A 26,393-nucleotide genomic window follows, 5' to 3' on the forward strand; every position below is an offset into this window, starting at 1 on the left:
TTGTTGGTCAAAAACTGTTCGATGTGATCGATTATTGTCTGTTATCAGAATACAATCCAAAAACTCTGTATGACAAACAAAAAAAGAAAGATAATGATAGAGTCACTAATATCATTTATTATAAGTGCATTGTTTGTTAATAGTAAGATAATTAATAAACAAAGTAAGCTATCAATTAACAGTTTAATTTTTTAAGTCATAAAGTTCTACCTCTTAAAGTAACTGTGACGCATAAAAAACACATTTGCCTGTCTATGAATTTGATTGGACGCTGGTAGGTTTCTCCCATCGCCTCTACCAGCAGCTTTTAAAATCTAACTGAAGATCTGTCGTTTGTTTTTGTTTTTTTTAAAAGATTCTGCACTTTTAGAGAGTTATTGGATGTGACAGTGGAAATGATGAAGTGTTGTGTGGACGGACAACCTGTTGCTTTGGGGGACATTTCCCAGCAGCGACCTCAGGAGATCAGCAGGCAGTAGAAATCACACACCCACCTCACACCATCACCCACATCTCTGTTGCCCATCCTCGCGCAAGGACCCCCCGATACAGAACTCCGGACGGTGCACGCAGCTTTAAAGTGCAATACTTAGGAACAGCCACCGGATCTTAATTAAAACATTTAAGTTTTGCAGTTTGCAGGAGAGGAGAGGAGAGGTCACCGAGGACCACAAAAAAGTGAAGGGAGAAAAGAAAAACTTATTTTGGTGACGATGGCAAACTCCGGTATCCAGCTGCTTGGATTTTTCCTCTCTCTTCTCGGCATCGTTGGGTTGATCTTCGGGACTATTTTACCGCAGTGGAAGATGTCAGCTTACATCGGGGACAACATCATCACAGCTGTGGCCATGTACCAGGGACTGTGGATGTCCTGCGCTTTTCAGAGCACCGGGCAGCTGCAGTGTAAAATCTACGACTCCATCCTGCAGCTGGACAGTAAGTACCCTACTTCAAGTGTCAGTCATTGAGCTTCACCAGCTGCTGCTTCACCTGTGAGAGACCTCAAAGGATCACACTGTTATCGCTTTGCTCTCCATGTATGACAGGCCAATCATGCCATAATTACTGACCTCGTGGACACTCTCCCAACAGTGATTACTGTAATGTGTCAGTGGGACATTGTCTTGTCCACAGAGCAGGAACCTGAGCTGTCCCAGGAAAAAGAGTTTCAACAGATTCATTGCATTCCTTTAAAGCATTTCTTAGAAACCTTAACCTCACAATGTTGCATTTTGAGAAACCCTCCCAATCCTCCTCTTAACATGTCTTCACATCCCAACACACAGGAGACTACATGGTGCCTTAACGCAGAGCTAATTCTATGATCCCGGGTGAAGCCTCCTGGATGGATGAGTACAGGACAAACAGTCTTGTGCAGAGTTATTAAACTTGAGTGATAGCTTTTTCTTTGTGATTCTCAAGAGCTAGTTTCCTGTAAAACAAAACTACACTACACTTATTACAAGGTAATGCCATAACAATTATTGTCAAATTTTCACAGGAAAGGTCACCATGGTAACGCCTCTGCTGCAGCATAGGCATCTCAACAGCACATGCACATCTCCCAAAAAAAATGTGCATCATACAGTGCAGAAAGGCACACTAAATCATATTGCATAGTCGGAAATCTGGTCTGAATACATTAATGTTTTTATTAATATCATCTGCCCTGCATGCAGAGACGACTGCAAGAAACCTGACGACTTTTCAGCCTCTCAAAATGACATTCAAGAGATTATCAAGCATTTGGGGAAAGTTACAACCAGTCTCAAAGCTTCTTTTCTCTTGTTACTCAAAACTAACTGACTGGCTACTTTAACATGGGACTGGAGTGTAACTTTCCAATAAAGCATTAATGCTGAGAAGGATTCAAGACTTTCAGGCTACTTACTGTTGTGTCACCTAAAGGCCCAAATTGTATGCATTTGCTTTGGAAGAACAAAATAAACGTTTTAGAAACAGACTGTTATTGTTCAAACAAAAGTAAATCTTTTACCATCTAAAAAATTAACATGATTCAATATCGTCCTGCTGGATGAAAAACAGAAAAACAATGCACAGGTAAAATCCGGTGGGAAAATGTGGTCATTTTTCACGTTAAAATTTAATTACCATTTGTTACAGTAAGCTAACGTTAGCAACCCTTAGCATTTTCTAGCAACTTAGATTCTACTGTTATGATGGAATAACTTTGTTTGATTAGGTAATGCTAAACCTAGAGCTATCATTACAGCTCTCGGAATAGGTTTAATGCTGACATCAGCAGTTGTGCTTCATAACTGTTGTCCAGTATTTTCAGTTGAAATAATAACCATTGTCACAAATCCCAGGTTGATGTTTCGTGATATTGTTAATGTTCCTTTCAGCCAGGACATCATATCCTTTCATTTTGCATTGCTCGAATCTTATCATATCTTCGGATTGTAACTTTGCATCACATCTTTGTATTGTATATCTACTGCATCTACATATCGTATCTATCCAATCCTATCCTGTCTTATTGTATGGGATTGTTTCGTATCCTATTGAAGTGGGCTCAACAGTGTGGTTCAGGAAGTAAAAAAAAATAGAATAAATAAAAATAATTTTCTCCATAGCCGATTTGATTATAAGCCTTAAATTCATAACTATTCAAGGAAGCCTTACCATGTGTGTCGCCCTGTGTGCAAATCGATGGTTTATGCAGGACACTGTGCAACCCCCCCCCCCCCCCCCCCCCCCCCCCCCCCCCTCTATTTTCTTTCTCTCCCTCTCCTCTACAACTTCTTCTTCTTCTCCTCTGCCTCTCTCTCGACACATCCCTCCATCCCTCCCTTACTGCTGGAGAGTTTTGTTTGTTTGGGCTGGGCAGGGATGGCCTAGACTGGCACAGACTGGTTCTAGGTGGATAGTGGGGAAGGGGGTGGGGGCTCTCCCTGTGATAGGTTTATAGTGCGAGGAGAGGGGGTCACTGATAGATGAGGGTCCTTACAGTAGGGTTTCAGCCGGGCTGGCCCCTCACACAACAACAGTTGGGAGTGAGAGTGAGAGAAAGAAAGAGTGTTTTTTTTCCTTTGTTTGTGTGCGCTGATGTGTGTCTCTGTGTATCCCATGGTTTCTCTTCCAGGAAAAGCTCACATTAAAATGTCCTGGCGGTCTCATGAGAATGTAATTCACAACCTCTGGACACACAAAAAGCCTCTCTGATAGGTCCAGATCGGTTTATTAGTCTCCCCTCATCATTTCCTATTTCATGTCGGATTGATTACCTGACTTGATATGCTCTTTGTGTATTTGCTTTTTCATGTTTTACCTTTTTGAGCTTCACTCCTACATTCCAGAAATGAGAAACACCCTCCATGAGGTCCCACCCCAACTGAGCCAACACATTTGTCCTGCACTCCTCTCATACTTGTTTTTTTTCCCCTTCTGTCCGTCTGCTCCAGGTTCTCTTCAGGCGACTCGAGCCTTGATGATCGTCGGTATCATTGTGTCCCTCGCAGGTCTGGGTGTGGCCTGCATGGGAATGAAGTGCACCACCTGTGCAGGTAATGACAAACTACGAAAGACCCGCATTGCGATGACAGGAGGAATCATCCTGCTTGTTGGAGGTGAGGATGCATAATGATCCTAATTCAACCATGATCATGTAATGTGGAGTTTCATCGAAGCACTTCCTATTTTATCAGACAGTCTTTTTTTTTGTGTAGCCCCAATTCATAAATGTTATCTTAAGACTTTACAAAAGAGCGAGTAAAATACATAATCCTTTTTTATATTATCTACAAAGACACAACATTAATCCATCATCAGCACTAAGCAATATTTAGCACTTAAAACTGGGATAAAGGGAGATCCAGGAAGAGGGCAGCATGCTTGAAGTCCAAAATTAATTTGTATTCTCAATATTTACTGGGTTTATATGTTTCCTGAGCCAGGGATTTAGTTAATTGTAATGCCAAGAATCACCTCCGGCACCTTAAGCAGTTTAGCACGGACACTGTGGAGTCATCCAGGTCTTTGGCCACGCCCAAGATGCTTGTGATTTATTTAAGAAATAAGAACTAATCCATGCAGTTTGCAGCATTTGTAACTTTGAGGCATATACAACTTTTAACGGCTTCCCAGTGAGCACTAACTGTGGAAATGATGATTGTCGTGACATTTCCCCAAATTATTTTTCCCAGCTGTTGGTGAAATCTGGCCTTCAGAATGATGTAATGTCAGTGGTTTCTATTCTTTATGCATACATCATAGATGTAGCTTTAATGGCAGTATGATGTTAACAGGAAGGTTCAGAGCGGTACAGAGGCATTGTAAAGATGTCAGTTTCAAACTTTCTCTTCAGAAAAAGACAGGTAATTACTGTGCAGCTCCAACTAGCAGGCAGAGGTTTAATGTAATTGATAGATAACCTGACAACAGGGAAAGGGGTTTGACAGAAATTGGTGTGAGAAGGTGGGGAGCCCTGGCTTACATGGAGAATGCTGAGTTGAAATAAGGCTATCGTCATTAGTTTATTTGTTGGTGACAATGATGCATTGCTCAGCAAGTCAATCATTTAAGAAAATATATGGGATGAAACTTGAGCATCACTGTTTTTATATGTGTAAATGTGGGACAAGCAGATCTCTCAGTGAAATGTTTTCTCTGTCCTAAAATGTCTCCGTCTTTAAGAGGTCGGCGACAAACGGCCCTTTTTGAACCATAGATGTTTCTTAAACAAATTTTCAACTGAAATATGTGCACTTGGTTTCAAGCGCACATATGTGTTGAAAAACATACATAACATACATGCATAACACATATGTGTTATGTATGTTTCCAAATGTTGGAAACCAACGTTTGACTTTTAAATGAGAAGAAGCTAATTCTGTTTGCTGCGTTCAATGCTAATGTCTGCATGCTTATATTGTCCACATCATAATGATGTTGGTGAAATCTTTCCTTTTTGAGCTTTAACAAGTGAACATGAGCTTACTAACACTCAACACATATCACACATAACACAGTCTGCAGATATTACCCACACATTTGTTGGAGCTATTCAGGAAGGCAAACAGAACACCTAAAAGATTACAACTTACTCTGAAGGGACATGTAAAATGTATGTGATGGACAAACTGAGACATTTCATAAGAAAACACATCTGCTGCTTCACTTAAGAACGTTTCATCTACTCTGCTTAGTTGACTTTATTGTCTTTAAATAAAATTGTACCAGAGAAGTTTCTGAGAAGCACAAAGTTGAACTTAATGATGCCGTTACACACGTTGGCAGAGGAGGTGTTGTTTGGCTGGTCATCTCTGGGCCCCATGGTAATGAATACAAGCTTATGTATTTTTTATCAAAGCCAGCCATGCTCATCTCGTGGAAATGATACAGTAGGTAGGAGGAGGTTTGATCCCTTGTCCAGAAAGCCTTCCTCCCACTCTTTTGCTCCAGGGGTCTTCAGTCCAGTACTCCTGGCGCCGGACCTAACAAAGGAGATTTAACTGGCTCTGAAAAGAACAGAAACACTAAAAGCTAATTGAGCTGAAGTCAGCTAGCCGCCTGGTGCACATACAGAACATAAAGAGGCATTACTACTCTCTAATGCTTTACTGATGGACTGATTGATCTTTTGTTGTTCCTTTTCTCTCCTCTCAGGGCTCTGTGCCATCGTGGCATGCTCCTGGTTTGCTCACAATGTGATCCGGGCTTTCTATAATCCATACACTCCAGTCAACACCAAGTAAGCAAAAAATAATAAAACATGCTTCATAAGGAATACAAAGAACTGTTTAGTCACATATTTAGATAATGGCTCGTTCCTTTGCTATCAGAGTTACATAAGATGATTAGCTTAGCATGAAAAGGGAAAACAGCTGAAACAACGATGCTCATAAGTTAAATGAATATCTTACGTCAGGACAGCTAGCCAGCTAGTCAGTAGTGTTTTGAGTGAATATAGGGTTAAAATAGCTAAAGGTTAGCTAAATGTAAACATAAAGACAGCTAACCTAGCTCATATTAGCTTAGTTTAAAGAGTAGAAAACAGATTTTAAAAACAACTAGCATGTTTCTTTCTAAATGTATGAAATGACACAAACTAAAATATTAAACTTTTTTTAAAATACAAATCTTCATTGCTATGTGCTGGTATGGCTCTTCTTCAAATGGTTAGTTCAGAGTGAATACTTTAATTTACCAAAATGTCAAATACATCCTTTAATTTTCTAAGTATGGTCCCATATTTGCCAACATATGGCCTTTTTGCATGAACTCATATAAACTACCTTACCCTTATTTTCATCATTTATATTTGGCCAAAAATGACTCTATAAATCTCCTTTGAGAAACCAGTGGTTTGTGTCATTGCGCCCCCTGCCAAGTCTTATCTCTTTGACGCTGAATGTTGTTGAAAATGTCTATATGTTTCTTTGTAATGAACTTGCTTAACAGCAAAATGTAATTTCTGACCCAAGAAATGTCATGTTCTTGAAACCATAAGAAACAAATCTGTTGTGTTGGCTGTCTGTTACTTAATGAGGTCTGACAAAAGCCTATAAAGCTTAAAGAACATCAAATAGTTCAGGTTTTAGGTTTAACTAAAACATTGCAGGCGCTACAGTTCAGAAAACGTGACAGTCTAGCTTTATAATGATTCTTTCAAAATCCCAGATTTGAACGTTGACGAGACTTAGAACTGAAATTGAATTGATGGGAACAGAGGTGAGGTGCCAGAGGTTCGATTTATTTGTCTACTCCAACGATGTAAACAATATCTCCTCTTCCCCAGGTTTGAGTTTGGTGCAGCCATCTTCATCGCCTGGGGGGGCGCCCTTCTAGACGTCCTGGGCGGTGCCATGTTGGCCGCTTCCTGCCCACGAAAGAAACATGCATCTAAGTACCCGTCCATGGCCAGTTCCCGTGCTGGTCCTCCAAGCAGCACTAAAGAATACGTGTGAGAGCGCCCCCTAGAGCTTGGCAGTCCTGCAAGAGCTGACAAAGAAGTTTACCTCCATTTCCGCAGCACTAGGGAAGAAAAGAAAAACTGATGCCTTTAGGGAAAATGTGATACACAGAGGCACAGCACTCCTGAGATGGGACCCTTTTTTTACTTTTGACCCTGCCAGCCTTTGATAACCTCTTTATATCATGCAAGACTCAATTGTTTTATGAATGATGTATCTCAGCCCATCCACACATTCCACAATTGTTTACAAGTGATCTTCACAAATACATTATAATTGGATCCCATGACTTTATATACAAGCCACTTCTCCAGTTGTAGCTTAAAAGGTGGATCTCAGCCAACACTTGCACCTCCATGTTAGAACTAGCATCTGTTAGCATTTGTCATGTAATTAAAAGTCATTAATTTGGCTTTGGTGGCTAAGCTGTGGATCAGGGGAACAGAGACACACAAAGTGACAATACAGTGTTTTCATCTGAGCTGTTGCTGGTTCTAATTTAGGCGCTGCACTGAGCAGGGTGTGACTTCACAGACGGGGCTCAGTGTGTAGGTTGACCAGATCACACTCAGACATTTTACTACAGACCCCCTCCCATTTCTCACACCAGCGTGTTACAAACCCTGCTCGCCCATGAAATATTTTATCATGTAGTCACAGTCGCTCTAATAGCCCTCCTTATCAGCCACCGTGAGACGACAGTGCCTCTATTTATTTTTCCACACGTAGGACGAGCTTTTCGCTCTCGTGTAGTTTTATATCATCAGTTAACTAGCTTTCAGAGATGTAAAGTCATATTTTTATTAATAGCATTATGGGCTGTTTTTTTTTTAATGCCATAGTTTTATACACTGTAGCGGATATTGGTATTACGAAAAATGAGTTTAAGGTTTTTAACCCTTTCAACAATACTTTAACAATAAAGAACATGCAACATTGTGGATTGTGTTATGGTCAGGAAAACTGACTTGACTGACCTTTTTTCTTTTTCATGAAAGATCATGTTTCACATAATAAAATAAACTGGTTTTCATCAGTGTGAAAATGCTGTAGTTTATGAGTGGCAGAAAACAACAAGACGTATCTATCTTCCTTTTGAAAAAGACAACTTATTTTCGAAAAGAGGATGCTACTTTTTTTTTTTTTAAACAGCAGGGGGATTGAAACATACAGTGATGAATCATGTTCAAAGCTTGCATGCAACATGACATGTTTTAATTATGAATGCACTTGGTTTTGATGGAAGAAGAAGAACAGAGACACAGGGTGACTTTGGTAGAGTCAGTCATCGCTCAACCAGCCGTGAAAGGTTTCATGACTGATGCAAAGATGGATTAACACTGAAGCTTTCGTGTCCGCTACATGGCACACATTTACATTGACTCCAAGGAGGAGGGGAGACAGCGCTCAGAATTTCCACTGCAGGACCCAATTTAAAAGCTAGGAGTCAGTGTTACATAATGCTCCTTTAACTCATCTTGTGAGCATGAGTGAAGCATGTATGTATTCAGTAGAAAAATACAAAATGCAACTGTCTTTTAAAATGACAATCTCTAAGGCATGCGGTCAGATGAGTATAGAGTGAAAATGCAGCATATTTTAGGAGTCATTATTATGCAGAGCACAGGTGCAGTGTTCATTCGTGAAGTGTTGCTCCTTGTGACAAAATGTCGCCTCAAAGTTCAGACTAGATCCTTGTAAAGACAAAAGTTATTCAGTGTCTTAATCTTTAAGAGCGCTCCTAAGGTGTCAAACTATGAGGAGGACTTTTAACAGGCGAAACAGTTTCTCAATCTGAGGAGAAAACAGAGAAATGTTCTTCAAACTTGACATGAGGAATAATCTTTTTCAAAGTCGGCCCAACAGACAAACATTTCAATCCATCTCTGCCTTTTTTCAGAGTAAAGTGAGACGTGTATGTTGAGTTTCTCTCCACAGATGCAGCCAATCACTAATTAAGCCTCTTCACATGTAAAAAAAAAAAAAAAAAAAAAAAAAAAAGTATCATGCCTAGCAACGGGGTCAACCACAGCTCTTCACCTTGATAAAAAAAAAAAAAAAGTCCTTTCTCGCTCAGAGCTGATCTGAGAATGAAAACTCCTTCCTAGGATTTTTTTTTAAACTAAACTGGGAGCTCTCTGTTTGTGAAAACGGGCCGAGGTCTTCATGGAGGTAAGGACTCTGCAGGCTTCAGTGCGGCTTCTGGTTTCAACAAAGTAGAACTCTGTAGAATATCTGTAGGTGTTTGTCACCTGTACATGTTAACATAATCAGTGCTCCTCATTGCCTCATCATTGTAGTTGCTTATGTTGAAATCAGACTGATCAGTCTGTTGTCATTGTTGCTGTCATGACTGACGCTGTAGCGTTCCATCTATTCTTTGTTGTGGTTGTTGGTCTGTCTCTATCCTTCTACATCTCCGCCTGCCACAGTTTCAGCGGATGTTCATGAGTCTGGTTGTGCTCGAGGTTTCTGTCTTTATAAAGTAGGCTACTTTTTTTTTTCTGGCCACTGTAACTTTGATAAATATGACAATATGTGTGCTCATGTACTGTGTAGACCTGCTCTTGTTGTAAAGTGTCTTTAAGATAACATTAGTTACTGTCCCTTTACAAATGGACTCTTTGCTACACAGAAACAGGGTAACTGAAGTCACTTTACCTTTTCCTTTTAGAACTCAGGTTTCAGAGCTCGTGCTTAACATTAAATAAACATAACAGTCACAGATAGTGAAGAAGAGAAATAAGATGATTAATAAAGTTAAGTTGGAAACACTGCTAATGCATTCATAAACACTTAAAAGCTGTAAACACTGCACTTCAGTACGATCAGCAGCTTCGTTGTTCAGTGGTGCAGGAGGAAAGTTATGAATCTCTCAACCTAACTTTCAGTGAGGATGTTTTATTTTGAAAACAAAGCTGTAGTTTGTAACTTTCTGACTGAATTCACTTTTTACATTATTGTACATCTATATTTGCAAAACGACCGAGTCAGCAGAACAGTAACTGTTTCTTTGGTTACAAGAAAATTGACAATGAGACCCTTAAAATCTGTACTCATGTCGTGTGATGCTCCATAAACCAAATGCCCAGTGTGGCTGTGGCTCAGTGGTAGAGTTGGTCGTGTCTCATGTGGACCGTCAGGGGTTTGATCCCCAGCTCCTGCTGCCACATTTCTGATGTGTCCTTGGGCACAACACTTAACCTCAAGTTTCTCCCGCTGCTTCGTTGACAGCGTATGAGTGTGATTTGTAGTGGACAGAAAGACTGTACTCGTGTCATGTGATGCTCCATAAACAAACTGCTCCATGTGGATGTAGTCGTTCGTCTCTCATCCGGAAGGTTTGGCGTTTGATTCAGAGATCCTGCAGTATGTCCCATGTGTCCTTGGACAGGACACAAGTTGTTCCCTCTGTGTGAATAGGATTAGTTACTTCTGATGGTAACTTTACACAGCACCCTCTGTCATCAGGGTGTGACCTGCTGTGTAAAAGACCTTAACATAAAAGCCTTATCCAAGCTCTAGGCCATTTACCATTTACCGTTATATTAAAGCTCTTGAAAGGTTCAAGGGAAAATGTGTGGAGATAAAGATTTGGGAAAAAAAGTGGATGAAATGACAACAGATTTGACGTACAAAAAAAAAAAAGAGACGGATTCATCGTTTTATTTCCAGAGATGCATCGTGAGCAGTCGACCACTTCCATGCAAAACGTTCGCCACAACCTGAACACATCAGTGAAAGGTGACGCTTCAATGACACAACATAAATCCAGAAAGTGAACCAAAAACAGTTTCACAGCCAACTACTGTAAGTAACATGACGTCAGCATGAGCCTCCACAGACAACATGTCATTTTCAAAGGAACCACTGCAATCTTTCCCCAACTCAACCAAACTGCAGCGTTAGGAGCTCTCGTCAGCGGCTTGTGTCCAGGATGACATACTGTCATTTTCAAAGTAAAAGCCTGACATTATTTCAGAGTCCGTCTGAGCTAAAGAAACAACATGACTTCATCTGGGTTTGTCATTCCCAGATTACTGGCGTAAAGCTCGACACGAATACAAAACAAGTGAAATTCTTGAGTCATGTCTGTCTGCCAATCAGAGACGCGTTTAAATAATCAATCCGACATCGCATCGAGTAATATTTGGCAATTCAATGAACACATTGAGAGCTGTATATTCCTTCCGTCACAGTCTACGTCCCTTGAATCTGTGATCGTTCACGATATTTTACCACCCAGTCTGCAGCCAAAGCCGACGACGAGCTTGAGGGAAAAAAACAGCAATCTCAAGAGCGCGACGGCGTCGTGGCGTGAAAAATACTTCTACATAGCCCTTAAAAAGAACAGGATACCAGTTACGTGTTTCGATGCTTGCACAGACTCCATGCATAGAATTCTGCAACATATCACTGCACATAACAGGCATTCCCACAAAGTGCACCATTTGGAAAGAAAATAAATCTCGTGGGTTGTTTTTTTTTTAGTTTTTTTTTAGGTTTTCTCGAGATTTTCCGAGCGATAAAAAACACATAGAAGCCAAAACACGACAAAAAAAAACGTTTTTTGTTTTTTTTTACAATAAATAAATTACACAGTAGTTTCTCCTTTTTTAACTGCTGATAGCCAGCTTTCATCCATTAGTTAATAGGACACCACTTGCATCATCAGTGTGAGAGGAAAGAGTGATAGTCATTGCACAACCAAAAGCTTAACGTTTGACCTGGGACACATTAACAGGCGATGTGTTTCTTCACATCTGAGAAAAGAAGAAAGGAAAAAACCCTCGTTCTAGTGCAACTTCAGAAATGTAGCCCTTGTTAAAAGCTTTGAAAAAAACATTCAGACACTTTCTCCTGATGTCCTCCTGCCTACCGAGGTATAGAGTAGAGAGCGATGCAATACGTATCATTCACAGTCTGACCAAAGTTAAGTTAACACTACTGTATGTACAAGAAGGGCTTCAGCCGGCGCTTCTCTTCCCGTGCCTCGTTGAGCCATCAGAGGCTTCTTTAGGACGCGTCACACGCTCAAGGCCAAGAGATGGCTGAAGGGGGAGTTTTGGTGTCCCGGGGGGGTTTTCTTGGGCTGTTCTTATTTTCTTTGTGTGTGTGTGTGTGTGTGTGGCACTTTTCGGTGAAGTTTAGGAGATGGGGGACAGGGAGACAGGACACTGGCCGTTGTTGTTCATGATGTCATCCAGGTCTTCGTCCTCCAAATCGACTGTGGATGAAAAGCACAGAAGCGTGTGAGCGGACATTTATACCACATACGACAGCAGGACGGCTTTTTGGATCAGTTCGCTCAAATGAATAGTTTGACATTTCAGGAAAGTTGCTCATTCACTAAGCCATATAATTTATGTTAAGATTTTTATCACAACAAACTGTCAACCCAAAGTGATCCTGACATTTCTGTAAGTCGAGTAATTTCTACTCGCAGGTCTGGGATCTTTTTATTTTATTTTTTTAATTGGGCGTCAATCCTGCTTTTACACATGCACAAAACTCCTGAATGTTTTTGGGTTGAGGTGCATGTGTGAACGTAACTTGGACTTAAGCCGAAGTTTCTCCTGCCTACCTCTGGAGAAATGTTTACCGCAGAGAGTCAGAGTGAGTTGAACGCAGCAGGATTAAATGAGCGGAGTTCACCTAAGAGAGAGTGGGAGCGAGCGGTGACGTTTATTCCATTCGATCGCAACGATGGTGTCTGCACGGGACCAGAACAATCTCTGTGCACATAATGAAAGTGATGAAGTACATTTTCTGTTCTCCAGTGTGTTCCTCTCCGCTCTATTGTTCATACTGTGATTCTGTCAAACTGCACATAGCATTGATATAAAAGCAGATATTGTCATTATAAAGGCAGAGAGACTTCTCTTGAAATTCTCAGACTGTTTTTCAGGAGTTCAAAAGTGAAAACAGCTGTAGAGTGTTGACTGATCCCCTGACCAAACTTCCCCGACAACTTCGAAAAAAAAAGCTCCAATACTCTCCTGGTTTCTGATTTAAAACGCTCCTACTGTATGCATGACTAAGCATCATTGCACGTTTTAAACCCAGACAATTATTTAGAATAATCAGAACTTGCATATTGTATTAACATCATTTTACAGACTTTCCATGGGGATGTGTCGTGTGTTTGTAACCTGTGCTTAAAAAAAGGGAAGAAAAACAAAAAAACTCACCTTTCTTGGTTCGACCAATCTGGCCCAGCTTTGGAGCCCTCTGTCCGAGTCTCTGAGGGTTCGCCCCGCCCCCGTGTCCGTTGACCTGCGGGTGTCCCGGGTTGAATTGCCCCGCCGGGCCGGCCTGCCGCTGAGGCCCGCTGGGCGCGATGAGCTCTGGGATCCCTGAAGCCCCGTACATCTCTGCTGCTGGAGGAGCAGTACTCCTGAGCGGCCGCTAGATGTCAGCACTGCTCAAGCTGTGTGTCGTGACGAAAAAGCTTCTCACTTCCGCAATGGCATTCAACAATGAATGTATGAACAAACAGACGACAAAAATGCTGGCTCGAACAGGGAGAAAGTCCTCGTAGCCTGTAAGAGAAAGTAAATAGGTTTGTCAAAAATAGCTCTCATACGTCACAGAGTGGCTGCGGGTCCGGCGAGTGCGCACAAACACTTCGCCGCTGTTTCCACTAACATAGGCGACGTTTTCTTCCACGTTCCCCCCCCCCTCCTTCAGCTAACAGGTGTATTAAATACCTTTTCTGGCCATTACACTGGTTCAATCGTACCATAACGTGTTTTGAGTTTGATCCACTCACTATGTCAAACTGCTTTTCCGCTTAAAAAAAACAACAACAAAACAATAACAACAACTCAGCGCTGTTTCCGAAATCTTTTTAAAATACAGTAAAAATATTTAAAGTATTACCTCCTTCCTTCACGAGGCCGCAGTATAGCTGAATCCGGTAAAAGCGGCGCCTGAGAGCAGTGTTGTTGTTTATCAGTCCTCTCTCCCTCCCTCTCTAACTCACTCTCTCTCTCTCTCTCTCTCTCTCTCTCTCTCTCTCTCTTTCGGCACAACACCGGGAAAGCGTCGATTTAAAGGGGCCTCTCGTCGCTCTCTCGGCCTTGGGGATTTCCTCGTATTGTGTCTTGACTCATTGCAGCAGGTGGACGTCACGGTGTGCTTGATATGAGCGACAGTGCTGCTGACTCTCCGGATTAGATCAGCGTAGGTGTGCCAAAGTTTCAGAGGCTGCAGTGCGTAATTACGCGCCTCGAAGTAATGAGAGTGACTCAGGCGCCAGCCAATGGCAGACAGAGCTGAATAATCCCCCATACATAACACATGTAATGCTTTCTGTCAGAGGCTGCGGGTCAGGTAAGTTTTGCAGTGTTCAGTAATTGGAGGGAGTGTTACAGAAGAACAATAACTGTGTCTGACTAATAACAAGATAACAACTTCTTTTACCTGAAGCAGAATCCATTTTTACTTTACCCAGTATAACTTTGATGTACACAGGCTAAATGATTATTTATGTAAGACTTTTTCCATTCAGTGCTACTATAGGCTCCCTGATGTGTTGCCACTATAGGCCACATTAGTCAAAAATAGTTTACTGTCTATATGTCCTGACTTTAATTAGGCTGCTACATAGCACACATTATGAATAAAAAAAAGATGAATAAATTACCCAGCATCATCTGAAGTCATTAAAAAAGTGATTAGACCATGTTGCTGTCTTGTCACACTCAGAATTAGAAACCAAGATGTTGTTGTTGTTGACTGTTTTGTCATGTTAACTTTGCAAACCTGAGCAACTGGTTTCATTTAATTATCAGTTTACTTGTCAGGGACAAAACATTGAGCTATTGTTACATCTAATTAAAGTGCAACGATGGTGAGCGATAGGTGAAATATGTTCGTCAATGAACACATTTGAACCCGACTATGGAAACTGAAAATCCAGAGAAATAACTGGCCATATTATGATTTGAGGAAAAAAAAAACATTTAACATGTTTAATGTGAGTGGCAATCAGAATATTCCAGTTTGAACGAGGCTCAAAGTCCATGCCTTTTTTTTGTTTTTTTTTGCTTGTTGTCGTGAGTGAATGTGTTATCTACATGTTCATCACATTCTGCAAATGAATCCATGCTCAGTTGAAGGATTATAAAAAAAAAAACCCACAAAAAATCCCCCTTAGACTTGCCAAGACTGATCTGCTGATCTGATCAAACCCTGCTGGGCCACATAGATGTTGGTATATAATCGCTATATTCTCTTCTTCGGTTGAACACTTAGTCGTGAACGGACGTTTCCATCATGTCCAGGATCATTGGAGTCGCCCTCCTGCTCATCATTCTAACGGACAACTTCTTTGAAATTAAAGGTAAATGCAATATGTGGATCTTCTGATTCATGATCTGTTTTCGGACTTCAGAGTAAATCTGTGACTTTGCATGCTGCACAATCAACACTGAACCGGTAACACACGGTTGATGGATGATGTATTTCTGTTTCACATTAATGAGCTTTTTTTTTTTCCACTTTGCACAGCTTCACACACTGAACACAACGTGTCCAAAGTGCACATCCGCAAGTGTGGGTGCAGAGGTCAGTGCCCATCACTCTTTCACTCATTGGTGTTGGAATTTGAGAAATCAGCATGATTGAGGAAAAAGTGTTGAATCATCAGCTCTATAGTTCTGAAACATTACAGAAGTCTTCTATTGGCAGCAAACAATGGTTGAGGCCTTTTTTGGCAAACACCACGAGTACAGTTTGTCAGTGAAGCAGACAACAAAGATGTAAAAATAGGTAATGGTGACGGTTTTAGTTTGATGTGTGTTAAAAAGGTCTTTGCTCTCTTTGCAGTTTTTCCAAATGGGAAAATCTGGTGTCGCTCCGCTCTCTTTCCTGCAAAATATGTCGAGATACAAGATCTCGTTAAATGCTTCTGCAGCAAAAAGAACCACGGCAGTGAGTAAACAGGCGCCATATGTAGGTGGGTGATGTTTTTTTCTGTCAGTATTCTTCGAAAATATTTAATTTGTTGCCATTTTTCTTTGTTTGTTTTTTTCCCTGTAGAGTTTCCAGAGTTTCGAGCCGCCTGCATGTCATCCTTTCTAAGCACCCCACTTTAAAGGACGCTCACAGGCAGCTCATTGCACAGCACATCCTACGAGGTTAAATCACAGCATCACTGCACTTCACCATAGCATTGCATGATGTATCACATACTGTAAAAATGTGCATTTAAACTTCAAATTATTTCAGAAGTGATAAAGGATTTCTTTCTTTAAACAGACAAAATGCTTTTGTTCATGAATATTCGAACTTGGAGCTTTGCATTAGATTGATATTTTAGTAGGAAGACTCATTCTCATGCAGAAAGTTAGATAGTTATAAGTTAGATAACATTGATAGCCTGTATGCTTGTACAGTAATTAATCTACAGTATTATTATACACAGTAATTATGATTATTTTGCTGAAATTGAGTAGTAAATCATGAACATGTTTGAAATTCTCTTTTTTTGAAACTGTGTTTGTTATGCTTTTATTTTTGAATTGTTGTACTTGGAGTAGATAAACCTCCACAGTGTCTCCCTGAAGTCACAGTGATGGTAAAAAAACAAAAAAACACTGCTGCGTCTCTGAATGTCTCATTTCATTTATAAAAAAAAAACTTCCAGATAGTTCAGACGACTCAAAAGTAATATCCTCCTTATGACCTCAAACTTTTCACTTTGGTACTTTAGCTGTTTACATGTAGCTTTTGATCTAAAACAACATATTTCGTTCATGGTTAAGTTCACCCAGAAGGTACTTACATTCTTTCAATTCAAATGGAAAGTAAATCGATAGATAGATACTTTATTGATCCCGAGGGAAATTCAAGATTCAAGAAATTACTCGCACTAGCAAACAGAGAGCCGTTGGGAGGGCTTCCATACGCATATGATTCAAAACAAAATGTAATGCATTAGTTCTGACTTTACCTGCATCACAGTGTAAGTGTTAATGCAGACAGCCCTAATCTACAGATAGCAGAAAGTTAGCTTGGCTCAAAGATGAACAAAGTTAAACTACTACCTTCTGAAGTCAGTCTCTTTTATTAACAATGTCATTTAGTTTGTATGTGAGGAAAAAAGCAATTATAATCTGTCTGGACATCCACTGTTCAGGCCACTGTAAGTAGTTGGCCATATACAGTACAGTATTTTCTGATTTTTAAAGTCAAGCTTGATAAATGCCTTTAGCCCTATTAAAAAATAATATATATTTTTTATTTTCAATATAGATATAAGATCATAAACTACAGTGTATTGTAGAAAGCTCTGTATTGACATATTTGGCTGGATCTCATACATATACCTGCATAAATGTGACCTTTGTTATCCTGTGTAGCTGCAGCCCTCATGGAAGAGGAGGCCGGATTGGCTTTATAGGGGCAGGATTTACTCCAGTGGGAATGTTCTGTTCAGTTCACCTGAATCGGGACAATCACACATCAGCTATAGTTATCAGAGAATCAACGTGTTTCATGCTAAACTGCTTGTACAGTAAAAGCAGAGGGAAAAAAAGATTCCAGAAACAGCACAGCTCACATTTGCATCCAAATGTTCGGCTCCTCCAATATTTAACTTCAGGGATAAGATAGACGTCTAAAACGAGTTCTCTGTGATGACATGTTGTTTTTAAGTCCAGGGATGGACCGTTCATTCTTCTGTCTACTGCAGGGGTGCCCAATACGTCAATGGCGATCTACCAGTCGATTGCAACGGCGGTGTGGGTAGACCGCACAGCATATAATAAACGTAAGCCTATCGTCCGTCCTCACTATGAGGGAAAAAAAAAACCCTGCACCGCGCCTTGGTATTTTACTTAAGTTTAGTTTCATTAAAACCGAAAGTAAACACGGTCGCGACGTGTCTATTTTTAGAAGGACAGTTGGATGATCAGGAAAGGTGAGAACTGTTTTAAACGAAGAGGATGAGAAACATAGTAAAGGAGCCTACAGATGTAACGGATAGACAACAGAGATGTAAATGTAGTCTAGGCTGAAAAATGAAAGGACATGCAATCAATCAGAATATTTCAAGGCCATGTTCGGTCACAGTATGAATTATCCATCAATAATATTATTTGGTTGGATAAGTAATAATTTGACTAAACATGGCATTACAGTTATGACTCATGACTCAGTAGTATATTGAGACTTTTCATTTTAAAAATGATCAGAGGATGAGACAGGAGAGAGATGAAGAGGTTGAAGGGACAGAGGCGGGAGGAGAGGAGACAGAACCAGTGAGATAAATGTGGAGTCAGGTCCAGGACCTGTAAGGACATTATCAGCCCAGGACCCAGCTCCATACAAAGACTAGGACCCAGCTACATACAAAGACCAGGACCCAGCTCCATACAAAGACCAGGACCCAGCTACATACAAAGACCAGGACCCAGCTACATACAAAGACCAGGACCCAGCTCCATACAAAGACCAGGACCCAGCTCCATACAAAGACCAGGACCCAGCTCCATACAAAGACCAGGACCCAGCTACATACAAAGACCAGGACCCAGCTCCATACAAAGACCAGGACCCAGCTACATACAAAGACCAGGACCCAGCTCCATACAAAGACCAGGACCCAGCTCCATACAAAGACCAGGACCCAGCTCCATACAAAGACCAGGACCCAGCTACATACAAAGACCAGGACCCATCTCCATACAAAGACCAGGACCCAGCTACATACAAAGACCAGGACCCAGCTACAAAGGCCAGAGTCTCTCTTTCTCTTACACACCATAGCATACCAAACACTGAATACACAGTTACAGAGCTGAACTCTAAATGAATATGTTTTGCATGTTTATATAAGGTAGATCCTTTTGACCTGGTCATAGTTCCCATGCTGAAAAAGTGTGAGCACCCCTGGTCTAATGAATGGTGTTGACACCCCTGCTAAAAGAAGAATCAAAGGGTGTGGTTGGGTTGGGTACCCAGGGCCCCAGTGGAGACAGGGACACGTGAAGAACCTGGGGAAAAACATCTTTGCAACCTTTTTACTTGGATTAAAATAGCGAAATGAATGAACATGATTCCTACCTATTTGTTAACTCAAACATTAGCTTGATGCTTCATGTTTTTGTTTTTTGCATATAGGATATTACAGAGTTTAATTTGAACTGGAATTGAGATTAAATGTTTCTTCACGTTTGTTGACTTTAAACAGAAAAACGTTCCTGTATGCCTCATAACCTGCTGACAAGACAAGTGACAAGCTCATGTTAAAATGAGACTTGTGATTGAGTTCAATATGTTTGGCAAAGTATTACACATGCCATTTAAGGAATTGCATCTAAAATAAAGTGTAAATGTTTCCTTCATGTACATGAGTTCATGTGTACATAGTTTTGTGTTTGTGAAATTTTGACTGTCATGGTTCTACTCAGTTCTGAGGTTTAACACATTGTTTAACCCATTATGGGTCAGTTGTGTAACATTTCTGCAGGGTGGGTTTGAGCGTGTGGTTGTGGGGCATGGTGTGTTTTCTTTTAATGAGGCGAGGAGTTTCTGGCGACGCACCTGTAGAGTAATGCCTGATTAAGTGGAATATACTGTAGCTGGGGAAAGCTAACAAATATAAAGCCACTGGTCGGTTGACTGAAAGTATGTGTTGGCAAAAATGTATCTGGCACTGAGATCTCTCTGTAAACTGTCAAAACACAGCCGGTCAGCAGAGGGTTGTGTTTCATGTTTACACCAAAACACTGCAGTCATGCAACCTTGTGAGAGTCAAAGTGAGCAGACAAAAAAAAAAGAAGTCAAACACGCAACATAAATCTGTGTCCAGTTGTTGGTTTTCTTTGGATTTAAACAGTCGAGCTTTGACGGGTAAGTCCTCTATTCTCCATCAAAGCAAGCCTATAGTTAGATATTTTCAGTTATACTTTGACTCTGCCTCGAAAGGTGAAAGGTAAATCACTCCACAGAGTCTTGTCTCTGAGAAATGAGAGTACCAGGAAGAAAAAAAAAAGAAAGCTCTGGTGGAGTCTTCCTCTCCTCAGAGTTTGGTATGTGTCAGAGGAGCCGAGCTAAAGAATAACTCAGGTCCGGAGACAGCCGTGTTTAATCCTCACTGAGAGTGGGGCGTGGACGTTTGTTCTCAGACAGCAGCTCTTATCTTCTCCTTGTATGGGATAGAGGTGGAAGTGGGCTTTAGTTATACACAGGAACATTGGCCACAGGTACATAATATACTGCTTTGTAGTAAGGCATGCTTATGTGTTGAGTTGTGAGGCTGGCAAAGCAGTAATTCAGAGTTGCCTGTGCAGTCAAATTTGCACATAAGAAGGCCAGCCAATCACCCTCACTGTTCTGTTTTGCCAGACACGTTTGAAGGAAACACGGTATTGTAGCGCTCATGTTTTTTTTATTGGCACAATAACATCATGATTAAGTAAATTTAACCAGTTCCTCACAAATGACCAACTTACACAACAGATGAGATCAACATGCTCGTCAGTCAGGTCAGCCCCTCCAACTGTACGCATCAGACCTTCATGTCGTATAATAAAAGTGGCAGAAGTATCCCCCCCCCCCTACTTTCACCAAAAATGAAACAAACTACCGAGGCTAAAAACCAAGCACACGTTGCAACTTTGTGGAACAATTCCCCCGTCTGGTACTAATCTAGCTTTTCATTCAACCTTTTTCTCATGGATTGGATATCCAGCTCTGCTATGTCCACCCAGGTGGTCCAGGTCCAGCCGGAGAGTGGGGTTCAGGATGCAGGTCAATGGAGCACTGGCCTGTGTGAGTGCTATAAAGATGTTGGAGACTGTAAGTATTAAAATCTGAAGGAGTTATTTTTTTAATGAACTTGAAAGTGTATCCAAGAAGCTTTACCACTGCCAGTCATGTTTGTGTGTGCTGAAGTTGATCTGCTGCTCGTGTACGTGTGTCTGCAGGTTGCTTTGCTCTGTGCTGCCTCCCAGTGTTCACCTGTAAGGTGACCCGTGCTGTGGGAGCATGTCCCTGCCTGCCTCTGCTGGACTGCATGGGCTGTGTTCCTCCGGCCTCTCTCGCCATGAGGGCATCGGTGAGAGAACGATACGGCATAAAGGTGAACACAACTAAGATTCCCATTGTGCATCTGAAATACTATAAATACCCATTCATTAATGAGTTCTTGAGGGACAGTTTGCTAAGTTTTGTTGTTTATTTTTAAAGTTAAATATCAGATCCAAGTTTGGATTAACACACTTGAGATTCAAAAACCTTGTGGGAGATTTTAGGAAGGGGTAGTCCTTTCACCAGTCCCCCAACACTCCTCGATCTAGATTTTCCAAGTCACTGAAATGAATTGGAGGCATCAGAAATTCACACATTGACACACAGATAGCAGAGACTGCTGCGTAAGCTATCCGCCCATACACACTAATCATTAGTACTAGTATGTTGGGGTTCAATTCAGGATCTTGGATGGAGATTTTTAATTTTGTACCTGACCTTTAGTGGGGGAATTTTCACATCTTAGTTTATTAATGTTTCTTGTAGTGAAATAGGTTTATTATTGTGCATCCATGCCAAACACCACAGCATTTACAGTGTAAATGTCCTGCTGACAGTGAGAGCTCTATAGGCCTGGTTTATTCTCTTTTGACTACCATTGTTTCCAATGAGAAGTTTTACAGGTGCTGCTAATCCACCAAAGCTGGCTCAAAATGAGTCACAACTCAGCTGATTGAGGACCTTCATGTCCATGGTGGCCCCACGTTAGTTGGCCCTGGTACAGTCCATGTATAAAGGGCCACTTGATAGGCTCCACACGGGGTCCATTTGAGTGGAAGGCAGCCCACTTTGGAAACATCCAACATCCTGTACTGTTAAAGATGGGTACCGTGCCAAAGTGAAGCCAATTTCAGGGACATGTTTGGCCTATAAGAACAAAACTGCACTGCACAGTTCTGACTTTTGGTTTCTCTTGCTTCTTTGACAGACTTTGTCATTTAATCCTTGAATGTATACATTGCAACTGCATTTTTTCTGCTAGAAAATGTCCAAGATGTTTGTTTTATGTTGATTTTTCTATTTAAGGTGGTGGTGGTTTTTGAGAGCAATGGTTGTGATTGAAATGTAAAGTAGCCCCTGTTGTAATGGAGGTGTGATTTAAAAAAAAAAAAAAAAAGTTGAGATTGCTTACACTGGTGCCACACTGTCCCCAGCTCAGTAACAAAGAGCTGCAGGAGCTTTGGAAGATTACAATAACTGCTGAGGAAATGGAGTGATGAAACACAATAACAGCACACAGGAGAACAAGCTGCAACATCATGGAGAGGTTCCTGATGACACTGTTTATTATTTCTGCAATGCAGCATCAAATTAATCTTATTGATATGGATAATGATGCAGTGAAATCCGGACATGTTTGTGAAATGAATACAGTCACAAACAACTAACTGAGTAAATGAGAAACTATCACTGTCTTTAAAAAACAGCAAGCTGCTAAGACTGCCCACCTAATCATTTACTCAGGTGCTCTGTCTTTTTCACACCAAACACTCAAACATCTGCCTGCATGACCACAGGTCTCCACAGACATCAGATCCATCTCGTACACGTTTAGCCGCGCCAATCCTTTCTGGGACAGTGAAGACGAGGAGCGGTGAGGCAGGAGGTGGGAGTGGTTGGAGGCCAGGCTGGAGAGCTGCCATCAGAGAGAAGGAGGTGGTTGATAATGTTGGCTTCTCTGTAGGTGGAGTGGGCAGTGGATTGCTGTCAATACTGCAGAGCAGGAGTGAGGAAGGTGCCAATAGTTCTTGTGAAAACAAGTCCAAGCATGTAGGCTGTTTGCAAAGCAAAGCAATTACGGTTGGAAAAGGAGACAATGCTGGAAAGTGTGTAGCCTGAGAATAACACTGTGCAGGCAGATTGTTCTTGTTCGTTGTGTTGTGCAAATTCCTTTAAATCATTTTTTCCACAACTGTTATGCTCTTTTGAAAAGAAGCTCCTTTTGACGAACTTCCAGTTTGTCTATTTTTGCGACCCCATACAGGCAAATTGAGACTTCTTATCACTATGCTGATCTTGTTCTTTACCTCTTTAAGAAATGATTTATATCAAAATGTCCTCCTGCCATTTTAAAAATGTTAAGGCAAATCTCACTGTATCTATCACGGCAAAGAATTACAAAGGCTTCGTCTGACACCTTCCCCCAGCACTAGTTTCAGACACAAAAATGTCGAAAAAATAGAATTAGGCAATCTTGTTGCTGGTTGTCAGGTCTTCTGTTGAAGGTCTAAATTAGTCAGAAGGAATGTTAGTCTTTTTTTACAACCACTTAAAAAATCCTCACAGAAGCATGAAGTGCATCATTTTTGTTTGGAATATTGACATCATAAACCCGTTTTCATCATAAACTCTTTCAGCAGCGTCACTTAAATAGGTTATTTGTTTTTTGTACTGTCTGCCATAATGTCACAGATCAAATTTTTTTTTTCATCAATTGGTTTAATCACAACTCAAAAATTACTGCTCACGGAATTGATACATAGAAGAAGTGGGAGAGGAGCCAAAGGGTTGGACTCACATCTGATCTACGGCCCCCTTGGGGGGGATATAAAGCCACTGTACATCCAAATCAGAAATACTAATCCCAAGGGGGGAATTTAGTCAGGGGTGAGACCTGTCAGCTTGGTCATCTCAAACTTCAGGGTTGGGGCCTTTTTGGAGTCTCTTTGACACAGGTAGCTAAGGAGTGTGTGGAGAGAGAGTGGGTCCATTCACAGGCTGGTATATTTAGGTGAGAGCATTTTGCCTCCAAGAGCTGTTAGCATGACTAAAATGTAACTGAACTAAATGAATTAGAGTCCATGGGTCAGTGTCAGACGAGACTTTTCACAGCACACTGAAGAGACAGCATTGTTCCAACCAAACACCAAACACTGACAATTAGTGACTGTTAAAGAAAGGCTGACAGTTTCTTTAGGAATACCCTACCTATACAGGTACAGGAATATATATATATATATATATATATATATATATATATATATATTTGTCCACAGGGGGTGCAAAATCAACACAAACAGAAAGTTTCTCAAAAGAGCTTTCAAATACCAAATTGGGAACTTCAGAGGGACCTTAATGACTTCATTAGGAAAAAAATGACCCTCTTGAACGCCATCCTTCCACACTGACTTCACAGGAGAGGACATGCAGAAGAGGGAGCGTGTACTTAGACGCCTAAGAAAGAAAATTCTATAAATCTTCAAACACATTTTCCACACAACACATTTGGTGTCAGAATCAAAGAAGTGAATTGAAATCTTAAACTTAAGGGAGACATGATGTGTTGTTGACATCACCAGCATTTCCCCAACAGTGAATTCACATTCAAAACTGCATGATTTGTAATGCAGCAAATCATTTGTAGATGATTGTTTGTATTAAGTCAAGAGTAAAAGTTGATTTCTTTTTGGTCTTGACTGTAAAGTTTTCAGTAATCAAAGCTGACAGAAACTTCTCATATCTTGGTTGCATTGCTGACTGAGTTTCACGGATATGAAATCACATGCTCGTGCTGCAGATAGAAGAGCTAGAATCTGACCTTTCTGTCGTTCTCAGACTATTGATTTATCAAAGCTCACCCACCGATGTTTCCATCTTGACTTCACTGAAGACCTCTTTATCCTGGCTGCTGTTCCTAAAGCAGAGAAACTCACCTATACTTACACACAGACAGAAGAGAACAATTATTACCTTTACCCTGACAATTACGCAGTTATTTATGGACCTCAAGCAAGTGATTTGTCTATATTAGGCATGCTTTTATAATCCCAGTCTTTTAAAAAAAGTTGTCTGACATCTGACTAAAAAAAGATCCAGCAAAACATCTGCAAAGTTTTAATTCAATGCTAACTTACTTGAGGTAGTACAGTAAATTTAAAATGATTAAGATTTAAGCTCATACAAGAGTGCAAGAAGAAAACAGAACTGCTGAATTGTTTACATCAGTAAACGTGCCTTTTTTTTCAAACCTAAATGCAAATGTTCACCTTTTGTTCGAGCCTCCCACCTGTGTTCAGGCTTCTCTCTCTCTCTCTCTTTTTTCTCTGTGTCTTACAGGGGAGCGTGTGGAGCGACTGCCTGTACGGATGCTGCTGCTATCCGCTATCTTGGCTCCAAATCTCCAGAGAGCTGAAGAGAAGGGCAGCATCCCACGCCTCCTCCTCTTCCTCAGCCACATACACTGCTCTGACCTCCCTGCAGAGGGCGCACTTGGTCTAGATAAAGTAAATGCAGCGCTGCCTGTCTTCTCTGGCCTGTGTGCCACTTTCCCTCCAGAGTAAAGGAGTTGATGTAATCACATTTCCTCTGGCCTAAAGACACTCCCTGTTACCATTGTTAACACAATGCTCGCCAAAGATCAGGTTGACCCAAGACAAAGTGAAAAAAGTGTGATAAAAGTCTATAAATATGTGCAGTCAAAAACTTCCAAACACCTTTTAAAATGTCATGGTTAAAAGTGTACCCACAGCCGTCAGTGTTACACTGATCTATGCTGCTTTTACTTTTTATGTGTCACATAACAAGAAGGTGGGTCACAATTGTGTTACTTTTTTAGTTCATGGCTCATCAGATTTACCCCTTGTTGGAGCAAATTAAGACAATTCTGGGTAGACAAGCAGATAAGTTATGTTGGAGGAGGAAAAAAAGAATCTTAACAAAATTATTCAACGGGGATCAAGTAAGTTGCAAGTGTGTTGGAAGACTAAGTATTCAATTTAAGACTTTGACATACTGTACATACAATAAAAACCAAACATCTGATTTATACAGTTGCTTAAGAATGTTTTACCTGAAAGTTCAGTTCACCAGCAAAGCAGAAATTTGTCAGGATACAAATATCAAGTCAGACAGATTTACTTTAATGTTATTATTTTTACTCCATTTGATCCAGTCTCTCTTAAATACTGTACTAGATTTGTTTCAAAATCCAAATATTTTGAGTTGAATGATTGCAATAAAATATCAAAAGTTATTGTGAGTCTGAAAGTAATGAGAGAGACAATGATGAAAGATACATAGAAATATTGGAAAAAATCTGCAAAACAGCGCTTATGGTTATTCATGCTTGAAGGTTGTATTTTTCTAAAGGTTTCCTAAAGGCTACTTTAATTTACATATAAAAAATGGAAGCAGATTGGAGTCTTGAGGGGTGCTGGAAAAATTGATTCATAAATGCATTACACTCAGCCATCCAGAAGTAGGCAGCATAGGGAAACATCCATGTCCATGAAGTGAGATGTTAAGCGTGATTAATACAGTGTCACTAGATCAGAGCAGCAGGCCAGGCTAGCCTGACTCAGCAGTTTGGTTTTAAGTTACATGTACTCGTAAGTACAAGTGAAAATGGTTTTGTTTAGCAAGTAAAATAGCGACCTGTCCACGGATAAGCAGTAGAAAATAGATGGATAGATCTATACC

General features: G+C 40.7%; 3 protein-coding genes across 6 annotated transcripts; 2 read left to right on the plus strand and 1 right to left on the minus strand.

The window, feature by feature from the left end:
- Nucleotides 1-195: 195 nt before the first annotated feature.
- On the plus strand, nt 196-7,765 carry cldn7a (claudin 7a). The gene is made up of 4 exons (XM_079371251.1): nt 196-936; nt 3,426-3,590; nt 5,629-5,713; nt 6,761-7,765. The coding sequence occupies exons 1-4, from the start codon at nt 714-716 to the stop codon at nt 6,927-6,929; spliced, it is 642 nt and encodes a 213-aa protein (XP_079227377.1). The 5' UTR covers nt 196-713; the 3' UTR covers nt 6,930-7,765.
- Nucleotides 7,766-9,056: 1,291 nt separating this feature from the next.
- Nucleotides 9,057-26,390, plus strand: LOC306841399 (cornifelin homolog B-like). 4 transcript variants are annotated; one of them, XR_013781495.1, is made up of 5 exons: nt 9,057-9,107; nt 15,195-15,282; nt 15,450-15,506; nt 15,768-15,897; nt 15,981-16,529. XR_013781495.1 is itself a non-coding variant. In XM_079371287.1 (4 exons), exons 1-4 carry the CDS (start codon nt 9,102-9,104, stop codon nt 25,191-25,193), a joined length of 411 nt encoding a protein of 136 aa, XP_079227413.1. In that variant the 5' UTR covers nt 9,057-9,101; the 3' UTR covers nt 25,194-26,390. The 4 variants fall into 4 exon arrangements, 3 of the variants coding, with proteins under 3 accessions (XP_079227413.1, XP_079227411.1, XP_079227412.1); XM_079371287.1 differs by lacking the exons at nt 15,195-15,282; nt 15,450-15,506; nt 15,768-15,897; nt 15,981-16,529 and adding exons at nt 20,657-20,744; nt 20,873-21,027; nt 25,032-26,390; XM_079371285.1 differs by lacking the exons at nt 15,195-15,282; nt 15,450-15,506; nt 15,768-15,897; nt 15,981-16,529 and adding exons at nt 20,638-20,744; nt 20,873-21,027; nt 25,032-26,390 and having other exon boundaries at nt 9,063-9,107.
- On the minus strand, nt 10,580-14,197 carry LOC306841401 (uncharacterized protein). The gene is made up of 3 exons (XM_079371289.1): nt 13,818-14,197; nt 13,127-13,477; nt 10,580-12,162 (listed from the first exon to the last, which is right to left on the minus strand). The coding sequence occupies exons 2-3, from the start codon at nt 13,305-13,307 to the stop codon at nt 12,083-12,085; spliced, it is 261 nt and encodes an 86-aa protein (XP_079227415.1). The 5' UTR covers nt 13,308-13,477; nt 13,818-14,197; the 3' UTR covers nt 10,580-12,082.
- Nucleotides 26,391-26,393: the final 3 nt, after the last annotated feature.

Source organism: Symphodus melops (genome assembly GCF_947650265.1).
Source record: "Symphodus melops genome assembly, chromosome: 20".
Lineage (NCBI taxonomy): Eukaryota > Metazoa > Chordata > Actinopteri > Labriformes > Labridae > Symphodus > Symphodus melops.